Source organism: Natator depressus, chromosome 2, assembly GCF_965152275.1.
Source record: "Natator depressus isolate rNatDep1 chromosome 2, rNatDep2.hap1, whole genome shotgun sequence".
Taxonomy (NCBI): domain Eukaryota; kingdom Metazoa; phylum Chordata; order Testudines; family Cheloniidae; genus Natator; species Natator depressus.
Window position 1 is genome coordinate 63,477,626 of NC_134235.1, and position 27,391 is coordinate 63,505,016.

General features: G+C 40.6%; 1 protein-coding gene across 3 annotated transcripts in view; it reads right to left on the minus strand.

The window, feature by feature from the left end:
• CHD7 (chromodomain helicase DNA binding protein 7) overlaps positions 1-27,391 on the minus strand; it is a 185,106-nt gene that overhangs the window by 11,184 nt on the left and 146,531 nt on the right. For all 3 annotated transcript variants that reach the window (XM_074944334.1, XM_074944332.1, XM_074944333.1), the window contains exons 13-27: positions 22,115-22,291; positions 19,833-19,976; positions 16,882-17,137; positions 11,852-12,062; positions 10,994-11,189; positions 10,594-10,761; positions 10,103-10,282; positions 9,643-9,753; positions 9,354-9,559; positions 7,329-7,528; positions 6,594-6,753; positions 2,739-2,828; positions 2,159-2,262; positions 625-754; positions 180-252 (exon numbers count right to left, since the gene is read on the minus strand). In XM_074944334.1, coding sequence (XP_074800435.1) covers positions 180-252; positions 625-754; positions 2,159-2,262; positions 2,739-2,828; positions 6,594-6,753; positions 7,329-7,528; positions 9,354-9,559; positions 9,643-9,753; positions 10,103-10,282; positions 10,594-10,761; positions 10,994-11,189; positions 11,852-12,062; positions 16,882-17,137; positions 19,833-19,976; positions 22,115-22,291 — 2,406 coding nt within the window. The remainder of the gene's footprint in view (positions 1-179; positions 253-624; positions 755-2,158; positions 2,263-2,738; positions 2,829-6,593; positions 6,754-7,328; positions 7,529-9,353; positions 9,560-9,642; positions 9,754-10,102; positions 10,283-10,593; positions 10,762-10,993; positions 11,190-11,851; positions 12,063-16,881; positions 17,138-19,832; positions 19,977-22,114; positions 22,292-27,391) is intronic.

The following is a 27,391-nucleotide window of genomic DNA, read 5'->3' on the forward strand; positions in this document are numbered from 1 at the left end:
AAAAAGGGCCATCTTCCAAAACAAACAAACAAAAAACTGGAAGCAAAGTATGATTGTCGCAAATGTGTTTTATCTGGTAGCTTGTGAACTTTTATAATTAAACATCATTCTAAGAACATTTTAACATAGGCACTGAATGTCAACATTACACATGTGCATTACTACATTGAGGTTCTTACATCAATTTCATCCTTGAAAGGAGTTCTGGTTGGTTTATATTCTGGATCTTCATCTTCTCTGTCAAACTCTCCTCTACACAAAATTTAAAATGATAAGAATAGTTATCAGAACAGAACTCAAGTATTTTTCCCAAAACAACACATATTACTGATGTTATTGGTCTCAAAAAAGAAGTGACAAAAATCGAACAGGTATGAAAAAACAACCAAGCATCCATTTGTGATGATGTATTAATATACAAATATGTTTCAAGTTCACCTGTCTCAATTTATCTGCTTCTCTGAAAATATTAGTTTGAAGTATTTTTTACACTGTGATAACTAATACATTATCACTTAGTATCCTCAAGTTAGATGTAAACACAATAAGTGAACTCACGCCAATATATACAGCACTTATTTTATTAAAATCAGTTTATTATTTATTTATAAATATCCTTCTTACCCATCACCACCATCTGCTAACATATCTGTCCCTCTCTGTTCAGCAGCTATGGCCTTGGCATCAGGCATACCAACCCGTTCCAGAAAGCACAGCGAAGGGTCAGCTCTCATAGAATTGTACTTCTCATAGCCTGTATGGGGTGCAGTAGAAGGCGGGGAAGGGAAGAGAGAAAAAAAAAAAAGAAAAATCACACCACAACTGAACAGAATGATTTATGTTATAAGGACAAATGGTGCATGATTTACTTTCATAAAACAAATCTCTTCCTCATCATCACCTTGACTTGAATCAAACTGTTTCATAAAGATACTCAGAATCCTAGAAATTATTTTCTTTCTAGTCATGTAACAAAATATTCTCGTATGGGTAACTTGGCCAATATAAAAAGTACTAATGTGAAAACATTTTAAACCAATAGCAAACACTAAACAGGAAGATATTCAAGGCTTTTCTTCAATATCCAATTTTATATGACACATGAAAAGCATCTTACTGGTTACTTTATGACCTCTGCAGCAGTTCTCCACATTCAACCCCCTCCTCCTTCACCCCCCACCTCCCGCTCTTTCTATAGTTCTGGCCCTGCCGGAACCCGCATTATAGCTGAAAAAATGCTGCATACATGGGTTGTACGCAAGGCCAGCGAACCTGTCTTATTAGGTTTAGGATGATGCATGTCAGTAAGATGACACTGTTCCCTCTATAGTTTTCAAACTGCTGTTTGCTTTTTTTACTGCCCAAGTTGACTAGATGGAAAATGGCAGATCCCAACAGTGCACTGCAGGAAAATGATTTTTAGACGAGACTTGCCTCAGCTGAGCCCACAAAACTGAGCTGCTGTACATAGGCAGAACAGCACAATTCAATTAGGATTTGTACTACAACACACTGCTCCTAACTGCTGTAGAGCCTCAAGCCAAACTGTAATCATGAAAGGTTTTATAAGCCATCATTCTCCCCTTTAGTCAGGCTGGGCTGCTGAGAATACCTCTGCGACCTCCAGAGAATTGGGATTATAATCAGGAATCGCTCACTGTATATATCATGCCAGCTCTGCATCCCCAGCCTTTCAAAGTTAACAAGGCTGCATCCCACTCAAGGGAGCCGGGAGTTCTCAGCACTGACATTTGTGAAATATTGCTTGGAACAAAGCCCAGGAGGCACTTGTACAGATTAATAGCAGAGGTTAAGCCCACCGTCCACTTTGACACTGGCTGGCAGAGTTAGCAAGTGAAGCAGTGCTGGAAGCAAAGTTTATGGAGATCTATAGTTTTGCTCGGCTATTATTAAAACAAATATGGTTTTGTTTTATTTACAGCCAAGAAAGTAATGTTTTCTTCTCAAATGTTCTGCAAACATTTAAAAACAGCATCTGATATTTACAACTCATATTAGATTTTTTAATACAAGGGGGGAAAAAAGGAGATAGAAGCCAACAGTTCTTTGGAACTATACTTGTTAATATTATGACTGAATAGTTTTACACACAGAAAGCCTTACAACTACATTTTGCTCAGAGTGAGACATCACTTACCATGTTTGAATACTCCAATTAAGAGGGATTTATCTGCTTCTTTATCCCACCAGTCTGTAGGAACCTCAGCATGGAATGGTTCAGGTATCCACACATCTACTTCACTGTAAAGACAGGTATACATTTTTTAAAAAACGACTATTGAAGGACAAGGCACCACACACCTATATGCATTAAAGTGACGTGTTTAAAACTATTCAGCAAACATACATTTCTTGGAACAAATCTGAAATCAAGATTTCTGAAAATAATTTAAAAAAATGGTCCAATTGTAGGAATTTTGGGGTGTAATGCTCAAAGACTGTCCAAATGTAATTCATTTAAGCTTTTTAATGTTAACTTTAAAAATATATTCATTGTTTAAGCAGTGAATGAATAATCCTCCAATATAAACAAAGTTCAAAATCCCATTTGTCACCCTTTGCCCCCAAATATCCAGTACTTAATGATTTATCAAGTTGCTTGAAAATGGAGGTGTAAATTGATGGATTATGAAGGTCTTTAAATATCACATTACAGTATTTTCAGATTATATTATTCCGTGTTACAAAGCAAAGAATAAGCCTGCACTTGCACTAACCTTGAGTCAGCACCCTCTAAGATCTTGTCTGCTTGGTCCCCTATAACTTCTTGTCTTAGATAGTACAGCATGCGGACACGCAGCAGGACCCTGGAGAGGAAGGCAGAGGGGAAAAAAGTTCTTAACTTCAGGACTGTTTGCCAACAGTGGCTTTTGGCAGCTGCTGCTGTTCATCCATCATCCTGCCAAGGCTGATTAGCCATGCTGTATGGTAGGCTTGAAGCGTGACAGATGGTGGCACATAATCACCTCTGTGTGGTGCTTTCTGCTGGCTTCCAACAGGCCTGCCTGGCAACCGCTTACACTGCACAGAGAGGGATCGAGCTCAACCCAGTCCAGGCGCATTTCATTTAGTTCTACCTAGTGCAGCTTGTGAAGTTTAAACACGTACTCTACCACTGCCTCTGAAGTATTGAAGCAAGTTTGTAAACAACTGAGCAGATGGCTTTCAGTAACTGTTCTGCTTCATTATCTCATAAAATTTCCTCAGCTGCTGCCTTAATACCATTTTTGGAAGCACATCAGAAGTTGTAGGAATAAACGAGATATAAAATCTGGTTTTACTACCTTACCATAAACCCTCAATATGGAATGTCAGGTTTTTCAGATTATACAACTTTTTGCTTCAGAGAATGAAAAAACCAAAATCCCACCCATTTCCCTTAGGAGACATTAGCTATTTTTACACTTTCGTATTTAGACTGCTATTTTATTTTACCTGTGCATCTACATAACTGCTTGTAGAACATGGAACTTTAGTTATTCAGGTTTTCTCTGTCTCAACTCTGAAATGCTACAGAATTTTTGAACCATTATCAAGTATTCACAGTCAAAGTTTAGACAACTGGAAATGGCAGGGACTGGATTTTCAAGATGGCTAGGAAAGCATTCCTTACAGCAAAAATCTACCTGGAAAATGTGCTCAACTACATTTACCCAATAAAGACACCCCCTGCTGCCCAATTAATGAAGTAACATCAATGCTGACTACAATGGATTGCTCAGCCCACCCTCTCAAGCTGAATCTAAAGTCATCACACCAACTGTTGAACTGCTGCTGCTCCTGCAGTAAGTGAGGGTGATCAGAGAGGCAGAAATCTGATTACCAGGTTGCATATGAAAACTTCAAACCACCACCAATTTTGAGAGCACCTCACCAGCAATTAGGAGCAGCAGCAAACACGCAGTTTTGGGTATGTGATTTAAAGAAGTCCTGTGACGGTAGCAAGGGGTACGTTGTAGTTGGAATTTTGTAGTTGGAGTCTTGTGTCAAAAACTTAAAAAATTGTACACAGGTGTCAGACTGTTCCCACCCACTTACCCTTGCATTCACATCATCCTTGCACTGTAAGGGACCACTCCCAGGCTCATGCATGGAAAGGTACATATGACTGCATAGGCATTGCATCATCTTGAGTGCCATAATATTGACAAAATGGTAATAGCTGTTGTTGTATCAAGCCAAGTACGAAGGGAAGAGGGGAAAAGGGGGAGGACAGTAGAGAAAAAAACGGGTTTCATCAGGCAATGCCACTGCCCCTTTCAAAAGTCCTATGCACCAAAATGGCATGCAATTCTCATAGAGAAAGACAGAATGTTGATCCTTATAGAGCCAGTTCTGGTTGCTTCCCACCCCGGCATCCTTGTCATTCAAGTTAGCAACAAGCTTCCTCCACTTCACCCAGAGCTAAACATGTTGCCTCTACAGCCCCTGCAAATCTGGGAAGGGATAAGACTGGGACTGAAAATGATCCTGCATAATGACCTGCCATTCTGGAGTGTTGGAACAATGTATTTAGTGGGGGTGCTGAGAGCTCTGGATATGACTTCAAACCCGGGGGGCGCGGCAGCTCCCCTAGTTCCAGTGCTGCCATCAGCTTTCCTGATATTATTAATTGTGTTATGATACCAATTTACTGAAGCCTAGGATTCTGATGTATAGATTGATGTAGAAAGGGGCCAGGACATCTATTTGGGGGCTGAAATGGACGGTTGTGATGCAGGAATTAAAAAGAAAAGGAGGACTTGTGGGACCTTAGAGACTAACAAATTTATTTGAGCATAAGTTTTCGTGAGCTACATACATCCGATGAAGTGAGCTGTAGCTCACGAAAGCTTATGCTCAAATAAATTGGTTAGTCTCTAAGATGCCACAAGTCCTCCTTTTCTTTTTGCGAATACAGACTAACATGGCTGCTACTCTGAAACCAGGAATTAAACAGTTATTTGAAGGGCAAATGAAGGTACGAAGTGGATTTGAGTGACAGTTTAGAAGAATCAGAGGCCACAGACTTGCATACTGTTATTCATTTTCATCAGTAGGTAGAAACGGCATCTTAGCATGGCAAACATCTTGAAAATAACTGATAACTAACTTAAGTGCCTTTCCCCTTCTCCTCCACTCCACACCTAATATGTCCAAGGAATATCTTCCAAGGACATGCCCAAAGAATCTCTTTTCAGTACTGATTATTTCTTTTAAATAGCATGACATAGTAAGACGACATGCAACATATGTCATAAAAAGCTCTGAGTGGAACTTCAATGCGGGTATATAACATTCATGGATATCCATGTGCTAAAGTAACAGTACAAAAACAAGAGGATTTATTTAGGTGAGGAGAATTAGGTCCAAGGTCTTTGATCAAAGTTTGAGAACCCTGTTGTAAGTCTGGGACAGAACAGGCACAGCTGAGATGTGGACGAGAACCAGCATATGATAAAAAAGAATAGTGACAAAATACCCAACTATTAAAGCTACAGCTACACTTACAGCCCAAAAGGCTCTGGCAGCAGGGAGGCAGCGGGGAAAGAAGCCTTCCACTGCAGCACGTAGCTACACTCTGCAGTGACAAGTCTGGATGCAGCCTGCCTTTCACTCTGGCATGTAGCTGCATGTAGTGCCTGTACTCTGCATGATGCCGTAAGTGTAGATGTAGTCTAAGATGCTACAAAAGCAAAGCAAAAAGAATTCAGGTGGTCCTTTCCTATTATACATTTACATAGTACCAAAATATACAGAGATTTAAAAAAAAAAACAAAAAACCCCAATAGGACAGCCTCTGCCCCTGCAGATTTGGAAAGACTAGACTTGGAAGAATGATTCAGGAAGGAATGGACGTTGTGATTTTGATGGGAAAAGTAAGATTGGAACAACTCCCAGAAGGGCTGAATTTTAAAGAAGGATTAACAAGGAAGCGGAGGCCTGGGAGGCAAGAAGTTGAACTTTGTTCCAAGCAAAGAGAGCAGCAAAACTGAGAAGGGGCCAAAAGGAACAGATATTTGGGTACAACAGAGGAAAGATGTTTGGGTACAACAGAAGGTGCAAGAGGGAGAGTAGGAGAAAGTGAGAGGAGGGTGAGATGTAAAAGCCTGGGGACTAGCAGTTTGGTGTGGTAAGGGCCAAGAACCCACATAAAGGGATTCAAGGAAAAGGTGATGTGATGATGAGTCTGGGAGATGGGGAGGAGAAAGAAAAAAGAATTGTGGAGAACTACTAGCATCAGGACAGTTTTGGATAGCCCTGAGACTCCAGACATTGTTGGAGAGGCTGTCTTAAAGCCAGGATCCACTCCTCCTTTTGCCATGTTGGGAATAATGAAGAATCTCTCTCGCTTAGTGAACAAAAACTTTCTTCCTGAAATGTCCTTGTTAGAGCCAATCATCCACAAAAAAGCTTATATCCAGTCACCCAGGCCTGATCTGAACTGATGTGATGCTTCATTAAAAGTTAACAGCAATATACAACAGTTTACAGCCCCACTATGTGGTCCTGTGGTTGTATTAAAGATACCCAAATGAATGTTCTCGCACATATTAAGAACTATAAGTTCACTATAAATTAAACACACTTACTTATTGCAGTGATGTTTGAGGTGTTTCTTATAGCTGTCCTCTTGAAACAAGACATCTGGGTTACAGCTTGCCAGCCAATCAGCATCTTGCAGCACTGGCTGTGAACTCTGGGCTTTCACTTTTTTGCCTTTCCTTCCCCTGGGCACTGGTGCAGATAGGCCTACAAAACATCCCGCAACACTTCTCACAGTCTGAATTGCAGTAGTTTGATCCCAAGAATCCCAAAGTGCATTACTGACAAACTGATATAAAAACTAACCACCACCACAGGCCCCCCTGAGGTGAAACATGACAACTAGCAACAAATAGCAACACAAGAATTTAGTACAGGACATTTTGAATACCAAAGTCAGTTGAAACTACGGTAAGAATTTAGCTATGAAGAGTGCAATTACTCAAAGTGAAATCTGGCCAGGATAATGGGGTTAAATTCCCTGCTTTTGTGAAAATTGCCATTGGAACTAATGACCACAGGTGGTCAGGATCTATGGTTCATGTCTGATTTGACAGACAGCACCTCCTGCAGCCCAATGCCCTCTAACACCGTGCTGGAGTATTTGTTCATTTCCGACTCAGAGGAAGAGTACTACCCACTGAACCACCACCACTCCCCCCCCCCCCCCCCCCGCACATAAGGTGTAGTATGAGCTACAGTTTAAAAGTAGTATGTAGTACAACTGCAGGAGGGTTCCCCCACCTACGATAGCACCATCATTGGTATGGTGGTAGACATACCAGAGTGGTTAACCAAGGCTCGTGTTTGTCCATCTGCAGTTGGAGTGATCAGATCCCAGATGAAACTTTTGATATTTTCATCTCCTTTGTAGTGATTAAGACAATATACCAGGATTGTCCGGCAGATGGTTTCCACATCTTGTTCCATTAGCGGACGTTTATAGCGCCCATGTGAGAGGATGTCTGTCCACCGACCCCAACTACAAGAAAAATATGCTCAAGAACACAGTTCTGGCACTGGAATTTCCATTTGAGATTTTCATTTTAACCCCTGGGTGCCAGGTGGGTTAGGAGTTGTATGGGTTGTATATGCATTAATGTATTTTGCATTTGCACATCATGTCAGGAAATCCAACTTCCAGCACTGGAAAGTTAAGAATGCTTATTTTACAGAGCAGGCAATAAGTTCACTGCTCATAAAAGCCGCAATTAAATTATACTGATAATAAAGTACATATGTCTAACAATAATGTTTCCAATAAGGTATGAATAGGGATTTGAACCCCAGAATGATTTGGGGTCAAATTTAGTTTGATCCTGAAATACATTAATCACAGTAATCACATGCAATATTTCTAGAAAAAGAGACACACAAAGTGACTATGAAGCCCACCATGATGGTAGCCACATATAGCTGCCTGCCTGTGAAGACACAAGAATTCAAACTGGGCTATCCACCACGAGATAAGAGAAGTTCTGCATCCAATTTATCAACTGGCAAAACAGGATTTCAGTACAGTACTAGATGATGGTTTAGTTATTGACTATAAATTATAAGACTTCCACACTTCAGAATATTTATCCACAGCTCTCTTCGGGCTGATGTAAAAAAAGACTTTAGCAAAGCTTTTGACACGGTCTCCCACAGTATTCTTGTCAGCAAGTTAAGGAAGTATGGGCTAGATGAATGCACTATAAGGTGGGTAGAAAGCTGGCTAGATTGTCGGGCTCAACGGGTAGTGATAAATGGCTCCATGTCTAGTTGGCAGCCGGTGTCAAGTGGAGTGCCCCAGGGGTCGGTCCTGGGGCCGGTTTTGTTCAATATCTTCATAAATGATCTGGAGGATGGTGTGGATTGCACTCTCAGCAAATTTGCAGATGATACTAAACTGGGAGGAGTGGTAGATACGCTGGAGGGGAGGGATAGGATACAGAAGGACCTAGACAAATTGGAGGATTGGGCCAAAAGAAATCTGATGAGGTTCAATAAGGATAAGTGCAGGGTCCTGCACTTAGGATGGAAGAATCCAATGCACCGCTACAGACTAGGGACCGAATGGCTAGGCAGCAGTTCTGCGGAAAAGGACCTAGGGGTGACAGTGGACGAGAAGCTGTATATGAGTCAACAGTGTGCCCTTGTTGCCAAGAAGGCCAATGGCATTTTGGGATGTATAAGTAGGGGCATAGCCAGCAGATCGAGGGATGTGATCGTTCCCCTCTATTCGACACTGGTGAGGCCTCATCTGGAGTACTGTGTCCAGTTTTGGGCCCCACACTACAAGAAGGATGTGGATAAATTGGAGAGAGTCCAGCGAAGGGCAACAAAAATGATTAGGGGTCTAGAGCACATGACTTATGAAGAGAGGCTGAGGGAGCTGGGATTGTTTAGTCTGCAGAAGAGAAGAATGAGGGGGGATTTGATAGCTGCTTTCAACTACCTGAAAGGGGGTTCCAAAGAGGATGGCTCTAGACTGTTCTCAATGGTAGCAGATGACAGAACGAGGAGTAATGGTCTCAAGTTGCAATGGGGGAGGTTTAGATTGGATATTAGGAAAAACTTTTTCACTAAGAGGGTGGTGAAACACTGGAATGCATTACCTAGGGAGGTGGTAGAATCTCCTTCCTTAGAGGTTTTTAAGGTCAGGCTTGACAAAGCCCTGGCTGGGATGATTTAACTGGGAATTGGTCCTGCTTCGAGCAGGGGTTGGACTAGATGACCTTCTGGGGTCCCTTCCAACCCTGATATTCTATGATTCTATGATTCTAAGTATTTTTCACATAGCCATTCAGATGCCTTCTACTTACCCATAGACCAAAAGGTTCTTCTCCACTCTAAAACATTCACTCCTTGCATAACCCTGGGATTTGTCCTGAAGTCTACGGGGCTTTGTACAGGGCTTTTCTTCAGAATCACTTTCCAGGTCTGAAAACTCCATTAGTTCATCTTCTTTGACTGCACTATACAGCCTGGTTTGCTTTCTTACTCTTGGTGTATCAATAACTAGGTTGTTCTAAAACGAAAGTGAAAAGAACGTGAAAACTCAGAAAAATCCTCTTTTAAATGAATTATGAACTTGTATAAAAAAAGTCTCACCCTTCCATTTAAGGCATCAATATCCAACTCAGCCTTCTTAGCCCACTTTTGCCAGAAATTGGGGTCATCCAAGGAAATGTCTGTTCTGTTCCCAGATGCAACAAAACTAGCCTAGACAATACGAAAAACACCACATTGAGTTCTTTACTGTATATCAACAGGAAAAATGTTCCATTTTCAGTTGTAAATGCAACTATTTAAAAAAATATACATATTATAAAAGCAAAAAGGAGGTGCTCCTTAAAGTTAACATTATGGAGATATCAAAACATAGTAACTGGACATACTGAAACACCAATATATATTTATATGGAGATTTACTCACTGTCCAATCAACAGCTAACAGTAAGTTGGACAGTGTAAATCTAAAAGCTAAATTAATGCATAAAACACATTTATTACTATTTTCATCTATTTTGGTAATATTTTATCAACTTTCTCTTCAAATTTCAAAGCACACCTTAGCAAATGTTGAGCCTTTCCCTTCAGACTCAATAGTAATTGTGTGTGTTCGCCTTAGGAGAATCTGATCAATGTCTTCTTCACAAAATTTGGACCCTTCATCCTCCTCATCCATAAGTGCACCATAAGCCCCCTTTCGTAGAAGATCTTCTATTTCTTTCTTAGAAAGCTGCTGTACCTATAATTTGGGAGGAGAGAAACAATCTCCTTGGATATGTCATTGTTTACATCTCATAGCACAGCCAGACAATTTGCCTTTTACTTAGTCCTTAAAAATTGTAAACTTCTAAAATGTTTTGTTCATCAATAAAAAAAACTTTCACACTTGTTGCACTTATCTTCTGTGAAGAACAGTAAAAACAAAGGTAAACCTATTCTAAAGCTAATTGACAGTCAAAAAAACCCCAATTTCCTTTAACTAAAGCTACAGTAAGCAAGAAATATGATCCAAAGGCATAAATGTAAGTCTGCATCTGAACATATTCTCACCCCATTTGTAGCATTTTCTCTTCCACTCATTGACTGCAGTACAGCTTTATCAAGGCCAAGCTTTAAACTAGCTTTGTCAAACATTTCTCTTTCATAAGAATTCCTTGTGATCAACCTGTAGATTTTCACTGATTTGCTTTGTCCAATTCGGTGACATCGAGCTTGAGCCTGGAGAAGTATAAAAAGAAATATTCAGTTACAAGTTACACAGAAATTAAAAGTCAATGCCTAGAACTTAGTATGTTTCTTTTAAACACTCAAATTAAAATTTTTTAAATATAAAAACATATTAAGCTTGAAATTTGAGAGACAACAACAGACTTTCTCCTAACTGGGTAGAAAAATACACTGCAGAAAACTAAAGAAAATGTTTAACAAGAATTGCCTCTTGCAATATTACCTGGAGGTCATTTTGGGGGTTCCAGTCTGAATCAAAAATGATGCAGGTATCAGCAGCAGTAAGATTAATGCCTAAACCTCCTGCCCTTGTACACAGCAGGAAAACAAATCTATCAGAATCAGGCCTGGAAAACCTGTCAATAGCTGCCTGACGAAGGTTGCCTCTTACTCGACCATCAATTCGCTCGTATGGGTACCTGAAATAAAGTTGTGTTATAAGAAGACTTTTACCATCACTTTCTCATCACTAGCTTTCTCATCATATCTTCCAACATTATTATTATTATTATTATTTTTTTTTTTAAGAAAAATCTTAGCATGACTACCAGGTCAGCAGAATTCCAACAAAGTAGAGACCTGAAAAAGAGCTCTATGTAGCTTGAAAGCTTGTCTCTCTCACCAACGGAAGTTGGTCCAATAAAAGATATTTCCATGCCCACTGTCTTAGCAAAGTAGAGAGCGAGTATTCTTGAATCAACTGTGTGCAAAAGTGAAAAACATACTCCATTCTCTTCCTCTGAGCAACTTCCACAGCAGAAACAGCTCTCACTCAAAAGAGACTGTCTAGCTAGAGGTAGACGACATTCTTACTCTAAACTTCAGATGGACAATCTACCTGAACAGTCAACTAAAAGGTGGTCCATTAAGGTTCTGAGAGATCACTTGCACTTGCCCATTAAGAAATACCATACTCCTTTGCAATTACAGGTATGCTTTTTTCCTTAATGATCTGGCTAAATGTGTAACATTAAGTGTCTAAGTTCCATCCTTTTACAATATAGATCACTCACAGGTTAAATACTTTGGCCACTGAGGAAAATACAATTTATTTAGAACTGTATTGCATTGTTGCTCTCACCGTCTTTGAATGAGGTAGTCTTCCAGTATGTCCAAGCAGCGCACCATCTGGGAAAAGATAAGCACCCTGTGGCCACCAGCCTTCAATTTTGGCAGCAGCTTGTCAATCAGTACTAGCTTGCCAGCAGCCTGGATCATTGCCTGGAGCTGAAAATCTGGAGAGTCGGCATTGTGTGTTTCTTTAAACTCTTCCAAAATTTTCTCTTCAGCACCTGCAAAGATTGGACAGCAATACACGAATACCGTAAAGGTTTTATTAAAAAAAAAACAAAAACCATGAGCTTTCCTTCAATACCCTGTGTATAAGCCCCAGGAATGTTTTAAGTATTATGTGCATAAACATTTACACAAATACATTAGCTTAGTTAAAATTAAATATATACACATATGCGTGCGCACACGGAAAAAAGGGATCTTAGCTTTCAGCAGAAAAAGATGAGGAGAAAACGCCTTCCAAGTAAATGAATATTGACTATGAGTAATACATGAATTTCAACAAGAGACTGTCAAGCCAGAAATTGTATAAAAAAAGGAGCAGACCAGACACTGATTGAACCATTTTAAAATAGATATTTAAGGGACAGAAAAAGCAATTTAACAGATAAATGTAAGTGTGAAAGATGAGTATTCGGACATTATAGTATTAAGAAATTATATTTAGCTTTTTACAAATATTTATAATCAAACATCAAAGAGTAAAAGCTGTAGGCCTGCTACTGCCACAGTGCATTCACAGAGCCCAAGTTCAGACACCAAAATATTTAATTGGAAAAGCAAAGAGCTTTGAAATTATTTTACCTTCTATTTAGCTTTCCTCTCACTATATGTATTCCTTCGTGTTTGCTTAGTTTGCAGAAGCTCCCCCCGCTGGACCCCGGCCACACACTCATTCACTCACTTTCTAGTCACTCTTTTCCATCTAAGACTGCTATGGTTAAGAAAAACTGCAAGGGACAAAAGGTATTTCAAGTTTCATGCCCATTCTCTCTTTGACCTCTCTTATGAGGCTGCCAACAAGAATGCCATTTTAAATAGGGGGCTTATTATGTGGACACCTGCCCATTAAGAACAGAACAGACCACTAAAAGCACATAAGATCATTATTTTCAGCTGCGCAAGAAGCTTCACAAAGGGCATTTTTCACAATTTGCTTTCAGGTGATTCCATGCCTGAGAAATAGTATTTCTGTGACACTTCTGGACAATGGACATTTTTCCTCTTTGAAATTTTGAGCAAAAGCTGTTTTTTAAATTATATATTTCAGAGTTGTATATGAACCATCTTGGACATTTGTCTTGCACAACGTGAGCGAGGGTAACGGAGACAATACATGTTATACTTGGTTTTGTTTGAGTTCCCTTCCTAGATTCTAGGGCACTCACATACATGTAGTCGGTGTACTGAACCAGCAGTCCATCCCTGTCTGTTGTAATGTGAACTCTCTCACCTATATATGAGCCCAAGTCAAGAAACAGGAACTGAAGTGACTAGATTTCCAGTATGTCTGACAGCTCTATATTAAACAAGTAGTATAGAGTACATATGATAGAATTTAGGCCAGGTTACCTGGACAGAGATCTGCATTGCTCAGCAAACAACCTGGACAACTAGGATTGACAGAACAGAGTTCACATGAGAAAATATATGCGAAATTTCTCACAAACATAAGCATCTTCAGCTGAAGCACATAGCTGGACTATTGCCCACCAGACTAACTAATCATTGATCCTTATGGCCTAAATACTGCACAAGAATGACGTCTCATTAAAAAAGTATAATAAACGTAGGCAAGAACAGTAGAATTAGACATATCCTCCAGCCTGGTCTCCATCTAGAATCCCTTCTCAGTGTTGTAAAACGTGCAGCCATCCTGACCTATATGCTACGAGAGTCAAATACTTTACTGAACACATGCCCCAAGCCTACTGTAGACTATCAGCCAGCTTATGCAGAGTACTACTTCAGTCACATTATTTAGTCCCACCCACAGTTTTCCTCTGATCACACTCAAGTTGTACTACTATGAAATGCACAAAATCATGCAAACCTCTACATATAAATATGTAACCAAGCTACATACAAAAGGGCATACTATGCTAGCCACACCATAGCAAACCTACGTACAAATCTAGTGATTGAGGAACCTCAAAAGAGCCACAGTTTGGTTTAGATCACACCACTTCCATAACAGACCTCTGCAAACACACAATTTACCCTTTCCACAACCCTTCTCCAACAAACTGGGTCAAAGAATTGCACCCACCTTGCCCCTCAAACAATCTTCCTCACCCTCCAATAGTCTTCATTATCCCTACTTGGTAATTTCTTTTGGGGGAGAAGTATCTGGTATCTTTGGCTGATTGTAAGCCAGTAACACCAACTTTCTTTCTCCCCACTCAGCCTCAGGTTGTTAATTTTTGGGTGGTGGGTGAGACAAGGGGGATTTGTGGATCACCAGGTAGGCCAGTGCTCTCACACTCGCCGATCAAAAATGACTTCCAGGTGCACATGATGTTGTGAGGGCAAGAGAATGCTAAACCCTCTCACCATGCCCCACAACACTGCAGAAAGGATCAGCATAGAGTCACATTCTGCTACTGGCTCTCCAAGGTCTGGGGAAGAGGTATGATCTATAAGTCCTTGAGCGTGGTTGTTAGGGAAAACCCATTGCTCTTGATTCTAGAAAAACAGACATTGCTTTGTCTGTCTCAGAACACATACAAAATGCAGCCATTCCCTGAGATTAGGGGAATCAAAATAGTTTCTGCTGACTCCACATGGAATATGCTCACCCAACTAAGGAACCATAAGAAATACCATGCGACTTCAACCATAAAATTTCCACTATTAAACACAATTTAAAAGTACTGTGAAAAGCTGCCTCAAAATTTACTTGGGACACCTCACATAATGCAAGATAGTTAATGCCCTGGTTTGACCCGGGGGGGGTGGGGGGGGGACGACAAGGGGAGAGGGTGATTTAAAAAATAAACAAAAAATCACACACACAAACAAACCAAAAACCTTCATATGCAACGGAACATGTTTGCAGAAGCTTTCATGAACTCTAAAAATACAGTGTTCTTAATTTCCCCTTAAATATTACACATCACTCTAGTCAATACCTACTGTGCCAAATATGACCTCATAGAATCATAGAATATCAGGGTTGGAAGGGACCCCAGAAGGTCATCTAGTCCAACCCCCTGCTCGAAGCAGGACCAATTCCCAGTTAAATCATCCCAGCCAGGGCTTTGTCAAGCCTGACCTTAAAAACCTCTAAGGAAGGAGATTCTACCACCTCCCTAGGTAACGCATTCCAGTGTTTCACCACCCTCTTAGTGAAAAAGTTTTTCCTAATATCCAATCTAAACCTGGTGACCTAAGGAGTCACAATATTTGCATAATTGTGTATACTGCAAAATATCAAAAGAATAGCCTGCACAACAGTGGTGACAGTCACTCTTGAGATCTTGTAACCGCTATAAGCTATAAGTTTTTCCACAGAATAGCTATGCAAAGTTGCTGTATATCCATTGTAAGATCTTGAGACAGAATTACAATTAACTTGCGTCATTGTTATAAGTGCAAAGATGTTAATTATTGATCAACAGGATAAAACCTGAGGCTCAGACAGTTACAGAAGGCAAGAATTAGAAGCATTTCTTCTCTAGAATTAAAGGACTTATTTTGGTAAACTTCATCTCATTATGATAGCCATGATTTTTCTAGCTAAATCTGAGGGTTTTTTTTAAACATTTAGTGCCATGAAACTGACAGCACTGTACTGCTAAACTTAAGTTTTCAAAAATTGTGAGTCACCTCTCACACACACCCCGCCCCCAAACAAAAAGCCTTCAGTTTACTTATCGGATCAAAGTTTTTTTTAAACTACTCTAGTCCAGGATCAGCTGAGCTTGAAGACAGCCATCTAGCATGGCAAAATGCAAGATATTCCAAAATACTAAATCATATCTCAGATTCATCAAATGACATCAGTATAATTACTTCTTTTCCCTCTATTAAAAAGTATTCCAAGAAAATTTAGTTAAGCAATAATCTGGAAGCCTCACAGTACTCAAAACTAAAATTAATTTCTTTCAGCACTGTGATCATGCATGCAGCTGTAGAGAGAAGGCCCTCAAATCAGGGATCTTACAATCAGCTTCAGATCAAACACATATGATAGATTATTGTAGAAAAGAGAAGAGAAGCTGGTGGGCAGAAACACAGCAGGCGGGAAGTGACATTTACAGAGGTATGTGAATGCTTTGTCCCCAAAAAGCAGATAATGGGTTTGATCACCTAACACGTGTAAATTAGCATACTTTAATTAGCTACATTATACTAGCTAGTAATGAAGTTATACTAGTCCATCATTGCATACTTGCTATATTCAATCTTGATCTAAAAACAGCAGCGTTACACTGAAAGACCAATGACAATTAAAGTTTGGTATCTTACAAATGTAAATATTGTTTCCAGAACTTGTTCCTAATTCTAGCAGGTCATGAAATATCTGCTTTAATATCATGTCTGATCACCACTTCTTACCCAACAAGTTCAATTCAGAGATTATTTTAACTGCTATATCAAGATTCACTAGAGCTAGAAGATGTGATGTACCCAAATGCAGCTTCGAAGAGACATAAAGCAATAATCTCTAACTTGAGTGGTTTGACATATTGTCCAACTAAAGTCATGTTGGAATTCAAGCGGTAGTGCGGTGGTGGAGGGGATAAGAAACGTTAGAGGGTTTCTAAGCAGTGGTCCCAGACTTGGACCTGGGCCTATGATGATCTCTAAAGTGAAGTTTTGTCACTATGCTGGGGGAAATTAATAGGATGCTCGTATTTTACAGGTTTTTGTCAAGACATGTAGTACATCCATCCATCTGTAGTGATTTTATCATGTGAATTTTTGATGGAAAGGGAGAGAATCTACTATCTCAGTGTACATACTGGAACAGTTATATCATCTTGAACTCCCCATAGCTATTATGAGAAAGAGGGGATCAATATGCAGGCCTACCATTAATAAGATATGGATGATTGCAGCATTTTCTTAGTTCCATCATAGTGTTTAAAAGATTAGGTACATTAGCTTGACCACCGCCCTTGGAGAGAAATGTGAAATTCTTTTCAAGAATAGCACGATAGTATTTCTTCTGAATGTTTGTCAGCTCAACTTCAATGATTGTTTCTTCTTTGGGGGCCAGGTTCTTTTCTACATCCTCTTTAAGGCGTCTCAACATCATCGGCTTCAAAATGGCTTGGAGCTTTTGCACCTATGAGAGACAGCTTTAGTAAATAATTGTGTAACAGAAAGGTCTTAAATACTAAGTTTTTATTTTCAAATGATATTATACCACCTTCAGTTTTAAGGAGATGCTCTGGTTATCTCCACCATATGCATCACCCTAATCCTAGAACTCCAAGAACCTCTAAAATTTCCTTCTCTCCATTTTCTACCACAACTCAGATACAGAAGGGTTTCAAAAAAAAGGAAGATTTTCATAAAACCCACTAATGACTGAATTCTGCTTTGGTTACTCTAGGGATACAAAAGACTACAGTTAAAAAAATGTATGTTACTGTATTATTTCTGGCCGGTAAACTTTTCCTCATGTATTTGATGCTATCAAATATATCTCATTTGAATAAAAATTTCCCAAGGCAAGAATCATCATTTCACACCAATCATGGCAACTGAGTGAAGTAAAAGAGTGTGCCTAAGACAAACTGATATGTACAACACTTCAGGGTTTTTGTTTTGTTTTAGATAGAGCTGGCAGTAATGCCTATTATAGGTTGCCTAACACTTTTCATTTTAAGACTCTGTTTTCAGTTGTTTATAAAACTAACTGTTTAGGCTGAAATTTTCCATGCTGATTTCTGCCAGAGGCATAATATTAATTTATTATATAAAGTCCCAAGGAAATGCCTTTTGTGAGAAGTAGTTAAGGGAAAAATGTGTCTGTTTATTTAAGATGACTTGCACCTGCATGCTTTGGAGCAGGTATTTGTAATTTAGTAGAGTAGCCCCGGAGAGATGCTTTTGCCGTCTCAGTGAAAACCTACCAAAATTTGACCAAACTATAACGTTTCTGAAAATCCCGGTTACTACATATTCAGAGGTTTGTGCGAGGCTGGCAGCTAAATTCTCTAAAGATTCTATCTGCATTGCCCGCCCCCAGCACACAGTCACCCTTGGTGGCAGGCCTGAGCAAGAATTACCCTACAATTGTTCCTCATCTACCAGTGGCCACTGGGTGCTGGGCACCAGAACTGAGAGCAGTAAGACTGTTTCTCCTGTGCTCTCAATGCTCCCCCTGCTGTTGATCAGGCAGTGTGGAAAGCAGGGGGGTAGACTAATGCGGAGGGCTGAGGATTAGAGGGAAATAGTAAGCAAAGGGGCAGGGGAGGAAGAACGTAAATCACTAGAGCACCCTACCTTCCAGAATCTGAAATGGAACCCAGGATTCTGTAGAAGAGAGGAGTGAGAGGTGACAGTTTCAAGTACATAATTTTTCACCCTCCTCCTTGGAACAACCTTTTGTTTTTCTTACCCTCTGAGGATAGGACAAGAAGCAATAGGCTTAAATTGCAGCCAAGGCAGGTTAGGTTGGACATTAGGAAAAACTTCCTGTCAGATAGTTAAGCACTGGAATAAATTGGATAGGGAGTTTTTGGAATCTCCACCACTGGAGATTTTTAAGAGCAGGTTAGACAAACATATGTCAAGGATGGTCTAGATAATACTTAGTCCTGCCATGAATGCAGGGGTCTGGACTAGATGACCTCTCGAGGTCACTTCCATTCCCACAATTCTATGATTCCAGTGTCCCAATACTCCTCTGAGGTCCAGCAAACAACTATGAAATCCACTGTCAGAGTGATGTGCCTCATCTCTGTCTTGTGGCTACTCCATGCAGGGGATATTTCTGTCTGCAACTTTGTTAGTTCAAGTGGTACCGGACTGTGCTGTGAATCAAAAGGTTCCAACCCTGTTGATGTCATATGTAGAGGGGTCATTATGATCCACATGATGTAACTGCTGTTTTTTTCAGTTTGCTTTATTAAAAATGTAAACAATTAAATACAAAAAAACAGTCTTAAAAGAAAATTACGGACACATGTCAAGCAAACAGAAGTTAATACCACCAGAATTAAGGTGACTGAAGCTGAACCAAGACAGCATCCTGCTGAAAAAGTAGTAGGTCAGCGTGTAATTAAAGACTGTATTATAAAACAGAAGGCAGATAAATTAAAGTTGCATGGATAACCTTTATCCTAGCATTTCCTAACTTTTGAGTGCTCAACATTGCAACCCTAACCTCCTTTTAATGTAGTTTTTGTATGTAATTATAAATTAGTTTATCTTGATATTTATCAATGACTTTAATTTAGCACCTGTTATATTATGCTCCATGCATTTTTAGAAATATTTCCATTTCTTTAAATGGGGAGCAATGGAATAGTCTATTTCTGAATAAAGATAACAAGCACAATAATGTCTGTATTGGGTTATGTCATTTACTAATCTGGGATCAGACCTAATCCTGCTCCCACTGAAGTTAATGGCAATATTCCCATTTGTTTCAAGGGAAAAAGGAGCAGCCCCTTATTCTGTTGCCATGTTAAAGGGACAATGTCAACTGGAAATCTAGTCAGTCTAAAAAAAAAAAAAAAAAAAAAAAGAGTGAAAGCTGTTCCTGCTACTACACCTGTCCCCAGATCCCCCAGCCATTTTAGGGACTGACTGAACAGAGGAAACAGTTACATTTATTACACAAAGTATACTGTCTAATGCACAAAGTAAATACACAAGAAAAATATTTTTCTCCTTTACTCTTCCCTTTCTGAAGATCTACGGTGTTGTTTGTAATAATAAATAATAATCATTAGGTAATTAAAATTACTGTAGCAGGATTAAAACAGTCTCTTTAAACAGGGAAAGAAAAAGTGCATGAGTAAAATTACCTGTTCTTCAGTTTTCAGATCACCAAACTCTTGCATGAATGTGGTTTCTGACGGGAAGCGACCTGGCTCCAAGAAATGAAGCAAGCTGAACAGCTCTTCTACAGTGTTCTGTAATGGGGTACCAGTGAGCAACACCTTGTGTTCCTGCAAGAAAAAGAAGCAGTTGACTAGAAACCATCTATGCAGACGTTTTCTCATTATGTTTTTGTCCTTATCATTCAACTCTTCTGGCTCTTCGTAAATCTTTTGTGACACCAAACGCTCTGGCCTTCCTCCAAGGGCACTCTAGGGCATTAACTCCAAATCAGTCCAGGCACTCCACTCAGTTTCTTGCCAAAGATAGGTCCTTTAGCCAACCAGCCGGTGTCCTTTCTCGCTTATCTATGCTGCATGACCCCATCCCCTCCACAAATCTTATGGACTTTTAGACTACGTATATACTACAGGCTCTAACAACTCCGCTTTCCTCACTGTCTCTCATCACTAAGACAATGGAAATCCTTCAGCGTACTACGGTACATTAATATAGCTAGAACTAGTTACCTCTTCTCCAGGAACAGAAGCCAGTTACTGCCACAAACCAGTCCTGTAGCGTGACTCTACTCCCCACTTTAATAGTAAAAATTCTACACTACTCATGTAGCATTAGAAAAGGGCAGTTACCTATCTGTCCTAGCTTTTCAAGCATCTCAAAACCAGCTGAGTAAACATTTATTTGTACACAGTACCCTATGTTTGTTCAAAGCAGACCCTTTTTTTTCTTGAGAGTCAGGAAGTAGAATTATCAAGGTGCAGATGAGGATGAAGGAAACAGATGTGGCAAGTGAGCCGCTGAGGCATAAGGCAGAGAGTGTAGGAGAAATTAAGATTTGGCCCCAGAGTCAATGGGAAAGGACAATTGTTGCTGTATGACAGGGGGGCAAAATGTAAAGTTTTATATTGCTTAAGTAATATAAAAAAGGCAAACAAATTTTTAAATAAGTTGTTTAGTTTTTGTGGATTGGCAGCTGAAAAACAAAGAATAATGCTATTTACTTATATCAGAGTAGCTCCTAGAAGCTGATCCAAGACTGGGACTACATCATGTTAGGCACTAAACAAATGCAGAGTCCCTGCCCCAAAGATTTTACAATGTAAATAGACAAGACAGAGAGTGGGAGAAATGAAGTATCATTATCCGCATATTACACATTAGGAAAGGAAGCACAAAGGTTAAGTGACTTGCTCAACATTACATCGTAAGTGTCTAGTAAAACAGGAATCAAAAGCAGATCTCGAGTCCCAGTCTACCACCTTAACTATACGTCCATCTTCCTCTCAGACATCATAATAAATGCCTTTACAGAGAACTTTACAAACCTTCGTTAATTAACCCTTAAGACCCCTGTGAGGAAGGTAAATAATATTATTTTACAGATAGAGAAACAGACAAAGGCTAAAGGCAACTTAAAAAAAAAGCTTATTTTTTTTGCTTCTTAAAACAAAAACAAAACCACATCTGCGATATCAGGGTTTGACTTCCTTAGTTTTGTTGGAGAACCTACTGTAGGTCTGGTGACCACTTTATTTCATTCCTTTGATGTTGCAAGGAATCTTCCAGCAAAAGCACAAGACAAAAATATCAAAAATATCACATCTTAAGGCAAAATAATAATAATAATAAAAATAATAAACAACTTTTCAAAGCATCTTTCAACTCTTTTTTTGGTATACAATAAAGAAAATGGGGCACCTTTTAACTACCTCCCCATGAAAGTCAGTTTTAAGGAACTCGCTCAAGGTTATACAGTAAATCTCTGGCAGAGGTAGAATTGGAACCAAGCAGTTCCTATCTCCTACACCAGAGTTCATTTCACTTCACCATGTTTTCACTAAGTACACATTTAAAATAGATAAGTGGCCAATTTTTAAAGACGGGAGGCAGGGAAAGGTGTAGATGGGGATAAAGGACGACAAAAAGGGAGTTTAAAAATGATATGATATGGGAGGAAAGGTAGGATAGAAAGGACTTCTCTTTGTCTTCCTTTCTTAAGGGAAAAGACCAGCTTCCAGGTTTAATATAATGAGATTGGTGGGCTCTTCAGCACTTTTACTTTAAACTAAAAGTTTGCAGATAGGTCCATTTGGCTAGCTAGAAAGTCTTTAAGAAAAGTTTCTCATACAATTCTCTCTCAAAATTGACTTGATTTAGTGAATAACACAGGAAAAGGCTTACAAATCATCATCTTAAGAAATTACCAACCAGGACTACTGTAAGTACATAAGATCCAAGAAGCACTTACCAGGTCCATCATCTTCAGTCCTTCCAAAAGCTTGCAATTCCTGTTCTTCAGCCTGTGGGCTTCATCAATTACTACACAACGCCATGGAATGTTACGCAGCTCAGGGCAGTCAGTCAAAATCATTTCAAACGTAGTGATGATAGCATGAAACTTATAGGACCCCTTTATTACCCGACCCTGAAAGAACAGCAATGATTATAAGTAGAAACCCTTACTAATGAATAAAGGAGATTAAAAGACTAAATGTTTTTAAACTTTACATTATATATAAAGAAAATACAAAAAAAGTGCAATGAGCAAAATATTTAAATACAATCATTACCAGTGATATCAGAACAAAGGAATGCAAACAAATAAGTCTGCTTTTTGCAGTTTTTTTTTTTTTATTTTGCACAAGGACCAGTGCTTTCTCAGTGCATACTAGACACAAAGATACAATTTTTGCAGTGACACATTATCATGTTACACCACAAAAATATTAACATATCAATGCAACACCAAGTGTTAGTGTAATTTTTTCCCTTATTTTACTGAGAAATTTATCTTCTCCGTCAAAGCTGTATTTGACAGTTCTTTCAAGCATTCTGAATAAACTGGAGGTGTGAGTTCCATTTTCCTGAGTATTACGTATTTTGTTAATTGACATGTCAGTACTCATGTCTTGGTGTTCACTACATATATAAAATTTATCTAATTCTAATAAGCGGAGTTTTGGAGAGGAACAGATTCACAACTGTGGAAAGACCTTTGCACATACTTCCCCAGTATTTCCGTAATTTGAGGTAAAAGTTCTCTGGGACAGTTTCGCTGATTATTGGGAGCATCTCCATCATTTACTATGGTTAGTTAATCCTGCATTTTTCAGTACCAGTGTCCAATAAAACCTATTAGATATTTTATTCTAAGATAATGGACTGGATGCAATTCTGATATATTTCTTCCCAATCTTCTTCAGACAATAAAAAATGTAAACTAGCTTCCCACATGTTTTAGTTCCAAAGTCAGTGGCTACAAATTGACATTTGACACTGTTGTCATTTGCCCAACTTTTCCCTCCTCCCACATTCTGAAACCAGTTATTGTAGGGTAAGTAACTGTTCTTTCTTCTTTGAGTGTCAGTATGGATCCCAATGTGGGTAACTAGCAAGCAGTGTCCCTTCTGACCTGTGGAAATGAAAAATGCCTGCCAAGGAGTCAAACCTACATTCCTTCAATATTTCCACAGCCTCTCTCTATTACCTGACTGGACCAAACCCTTTTAACTGTCTCCTAATCTCTTTTTGTGGCTATATCTGGCTCATTAAAAAGCCACTCAATCTCATCACAGAGAATTTCAACATGTATCACATATTGTATCTCCTCCTGTTGGTTAGCTGCTGAGTCACTCCCACCAAACATCAGTGCAGATGTTGTATCTTCTGCCTGCTTCAGGAACATGCCAGAATGTGATGTATGTAAATCCACTGACTTTTGTCAAACATTATGCCCTTGATGTGGTGGCTAGGTTTGATGCCACTTTCAGGACAGCAGAACTACATATTCTTCTCTTATGGTATCAAGTCTGGTTTTGAAAAGAAGGCTGGTCTGTAAAATGACTGATTCAGGTGAAACTTTGAGACTGAGATCACATTTGGGATGAATGTAGAATGAAGTCTCAGCACTGACTTGCTTCTGTGAAAAGATGTGTAGGGAGATCTGGCCATGAGAACTTGGAGCTCACTGACCCACCATGCTGACCTGATGGCCACTACAAAGACCATGTTAAAGGTAAAGTGTTGTATCCAACAATTGGAAAGCAGCTTGAAAGGAGAGGATATTGCAATCCCATGTAGAGATCAGGTCTTCAATAGGAACTTAAGTATGCAGGAGGGTCCTTAAAAGAATCTTGATTCTGTCACATGTGAGAAGCCTGAGTATGACTGAATGGAAGCAGGACATGATGATACTGCTGCAAGATGGACTTTGGGAGAACTAAATGACAATCCAGTTTGTTTCTGGTTCAGAATATAGTTGAAGATCTGTGGTATCAGAGCCTTAACTGGGTCCATATTATATTGGGCTGTCCAACCGTTTCCATTTGGAGAAGTAGGTTTTCCAAGCAGAATGCTTCCTGCTCTATATGGGGAGTTTTTGAACCTGCTGAGAACAGTCTCTCAGTGGTGCGCAATCAGCCAACATCTAGGCCATCAAGTGCCACAACTGCAGGTCTAGGATACCATATCCGGGAAGATCAAGAAGAGGATGGGAGGTCTGAATGGATATGTGCAAGAGATCTGACCATCAAAACTGCTTTGTCCAATAAAGCTATCAAGGTCAGCATGACCTTGTCCTTGTCCTGACTTTGGATATCATCACAGGCATCAAGGGAACCAGGGAAAAGGCATGTTTGAGACCAGTAGTCCACTGTAGCAGAAAGATGTCTCATTAGAAGCCCAGGTTCATGTCTTCTGTGGGCAGAAGTTCAGGCATTTCGCATCGTCCTCCATGGTGACCAGATCAATTATGGGAGTCCTCCAATGGCAAAATATCAGCTCTGTGATAGATTTCTGCAGCAGCCACTCTTGGCTGGTTACCATCTGCCTGCTTAAGAAATTTACCATGTCATTGCTGGTACCTGTGTAACCTCTTGGGATTTAAAGAGCATGGCCCCTTTAAATCTTTTTCCTAAGGAGGGAGGGGGAGCAGTGAGAAAAAGAAGGGAAACTTGAGGTGGGGCTCTGGAGCTCGAGCGAGAGAGAGAGAAGGGTGGCAGTAAGCAGGCCCTCACAAAGTGAAGCAGCGGAGAACCTCCCTGAAGCCTGGGAAGGACAGGGCGGCGGATCGGGGACACCCCAGGACAGGAGCCAGGAGAAGCACTGTGCCAGGGAGGAATCGCCTGAGAAGGACAGGCTGGAGCTGGACCCAGTATCACTGCTGCCCAGAGCTGCCTGGGGCTGTAAGTACTGGGGCTTGTAACTCTGCACTGGGAATAAGGAGGGAGGCTGCTAGCTAGTTAAGTGGGGAGGTGGTTGCTCTGTGTGGCTTTGCAGAAAGTGGCAGAAGAGGGCACTGGAGGGATTTGTTGGGGAAAGTTTACTGGCATCAAAGACAACCAGGAGCACTCAAGGCTCAGCACTTGCCTGGAACTTTGCTCAGGCCTCCTGAACTGTGTGTGCAGACACATTGCTCAGTGTCTGCCCTTTTAGACTGTGCTACCACGGGGCCTGTGGGACATTGGTTTGGATGCAACCCTGTTTTACTGCTCCCCCTATAATTCCCCTTGTTGTTTTTCTCCCCTCCCATCCCTCTGTGTTATATCCATTGTGTGTGTGTGTGTGTTCATTCACTCTGGGGGGTTTGGAACAGGTGCCCTGGGGGTGGAAGGGATTTTTTTCCTGCTGCACTCCTGCATGCGCGCTCTCTTGGCCAGAGCTGCCTGTAGAGCAGACTCCATCTTGGCCATGAGGGTGTAAAGTTACACTTCTAAGGTGCAGAACCAATGGGGTCACCCTGTTTGGATGACACCATGTCCACAGCCTGACAACTTCTTGGCAGTGAGGGGATGATGAAGCACATTCTTGATTGCTGATATAGTGCATTCCAGATAGGCTACCCATAAAAGATCTGCACCGCAGAGCTCTGCAGGAATGCCACACAAGCCAGCCAGATGGCCCTGAACTCCAGAATGTTCATATGCAGCACAAATCACCCTGGCACCAGATGCCCTTCATCTGCAGGTGGTCCAGGAGGGCATCCCAACCTGTTTGAGGCATCTGACAAGGCACAAGAGTAAGATGTTTCTCCATAGGCTTTTTGGGTCCTTGTCATTAGCAGTACTCCTTTGATCCCAATTGTTCCTGTAGTGCCTTGTTTGATTTCAATTGTTCCTGAAATGACTAGGAGCCTGGCTTGGGGTGGGCATAACAGTACTTAAACCCAGACTGAAGAACCTAGTACTGTTTCTCTATCCATTTTGCAGTCAGTCAAGTTATTATGGTTGGTGTATGCCCCAGGGTTTTAGACCCTTACTTATGGGGAGGGTGATTCTGACAACCAGTCCAGTCAGAATGTCAAACAACTTGTGAGATTTCTATGTCCAGAGTCTCAGCAATTCTTATAAGGAGCTCTTGGAATGACCTGAAGTCATCCAGCACTAGTATCTGTTCCAAGGATACCGCCTTGTAGGACGACGACGACGACGACGACAGGCCCTTTGGTGGTAAAACAGGACATTGCTGTTGACATGACTCTGGCTCTTCCTGGTCATCTAATATAGGTGATGTGGGCAGAGAAGTAGATAGGAAAGTGAGCTGTTCCTCAAATGCCGTGGAGAGACCATCTCCTCGAGATCTGTGAGGACAGATCCTAGCAGGCCTATCATGGGTATGGCTGGCTTGTTTGGTAGCAGATAGATCAGTGCCATTCCTGTCATGAGGGCAGTTGAATCTGACTAGGAGAACTGGAAGGCCTTTCAGGGGACACTGACCACAAATCTCAGGGGAGAAATTTCTTGCTTGAAGATAGCAAAAATATGAGACTTGGTGACAGGGAGGAGGAACAGACTTACTCTATGGGTGGGGCTGAGGTATACCTTGCTCTTGGAACCAGGGTGTACATCAGTACCAGTAACTGTCCTGGCTTTCCTAGCAGCTCACATTTGGTGCTGCAGGAGCTGGGATCAGTGCTAGAGAAAGCCCTCCCTCTGTGCCACAGGCTGCTTCTTATCACCAGTCATCAACACTATGTGGGGCTTGGTGGCTTTATCCTGTGAGGTTTTAGGTGGTCTGTCCTTATGGGAGGAGACTATGCTCCACCTGGAGCCTCTGCAATCAGAGCATCAGAAGCGTCAGCACCTGTGGTGTCAGGGGAATAAGTGCCAATGGCAGGTCTTTCTTCGGTGCCATCTTCTCCATGCTGGTCTTCGGAGTCACTTGCCTGCTAGATGATGTGTTGGATGAAACTGGCTTCTATGTCTTCACAGCATCTGAAGAGACCTTCACAGATTGCTCCAGGAGATGAAGTTGCAACCACGCATCTTGCAATTTATGTCGTTTTGCAGGGATTGAAAGGCAGATGCACAGCATGTGGGACTTGGAATGTGCCCATCACAGGATAGGAAGAGTTTCAAGCCCATGGGTTGCAAATGCACCATGTTGAAAATCCCTCCACTGGGGATGGTTGGGGGTGTCTGCCTGTAACTGTTCAGTCCAGATGGGTCAAGGTCATTTATAGTCAATGTATAACAGAAAATCAGAAGATCTCTGAAGGTGTTATGAAGAGCTTCAAGAAGTTTAACTA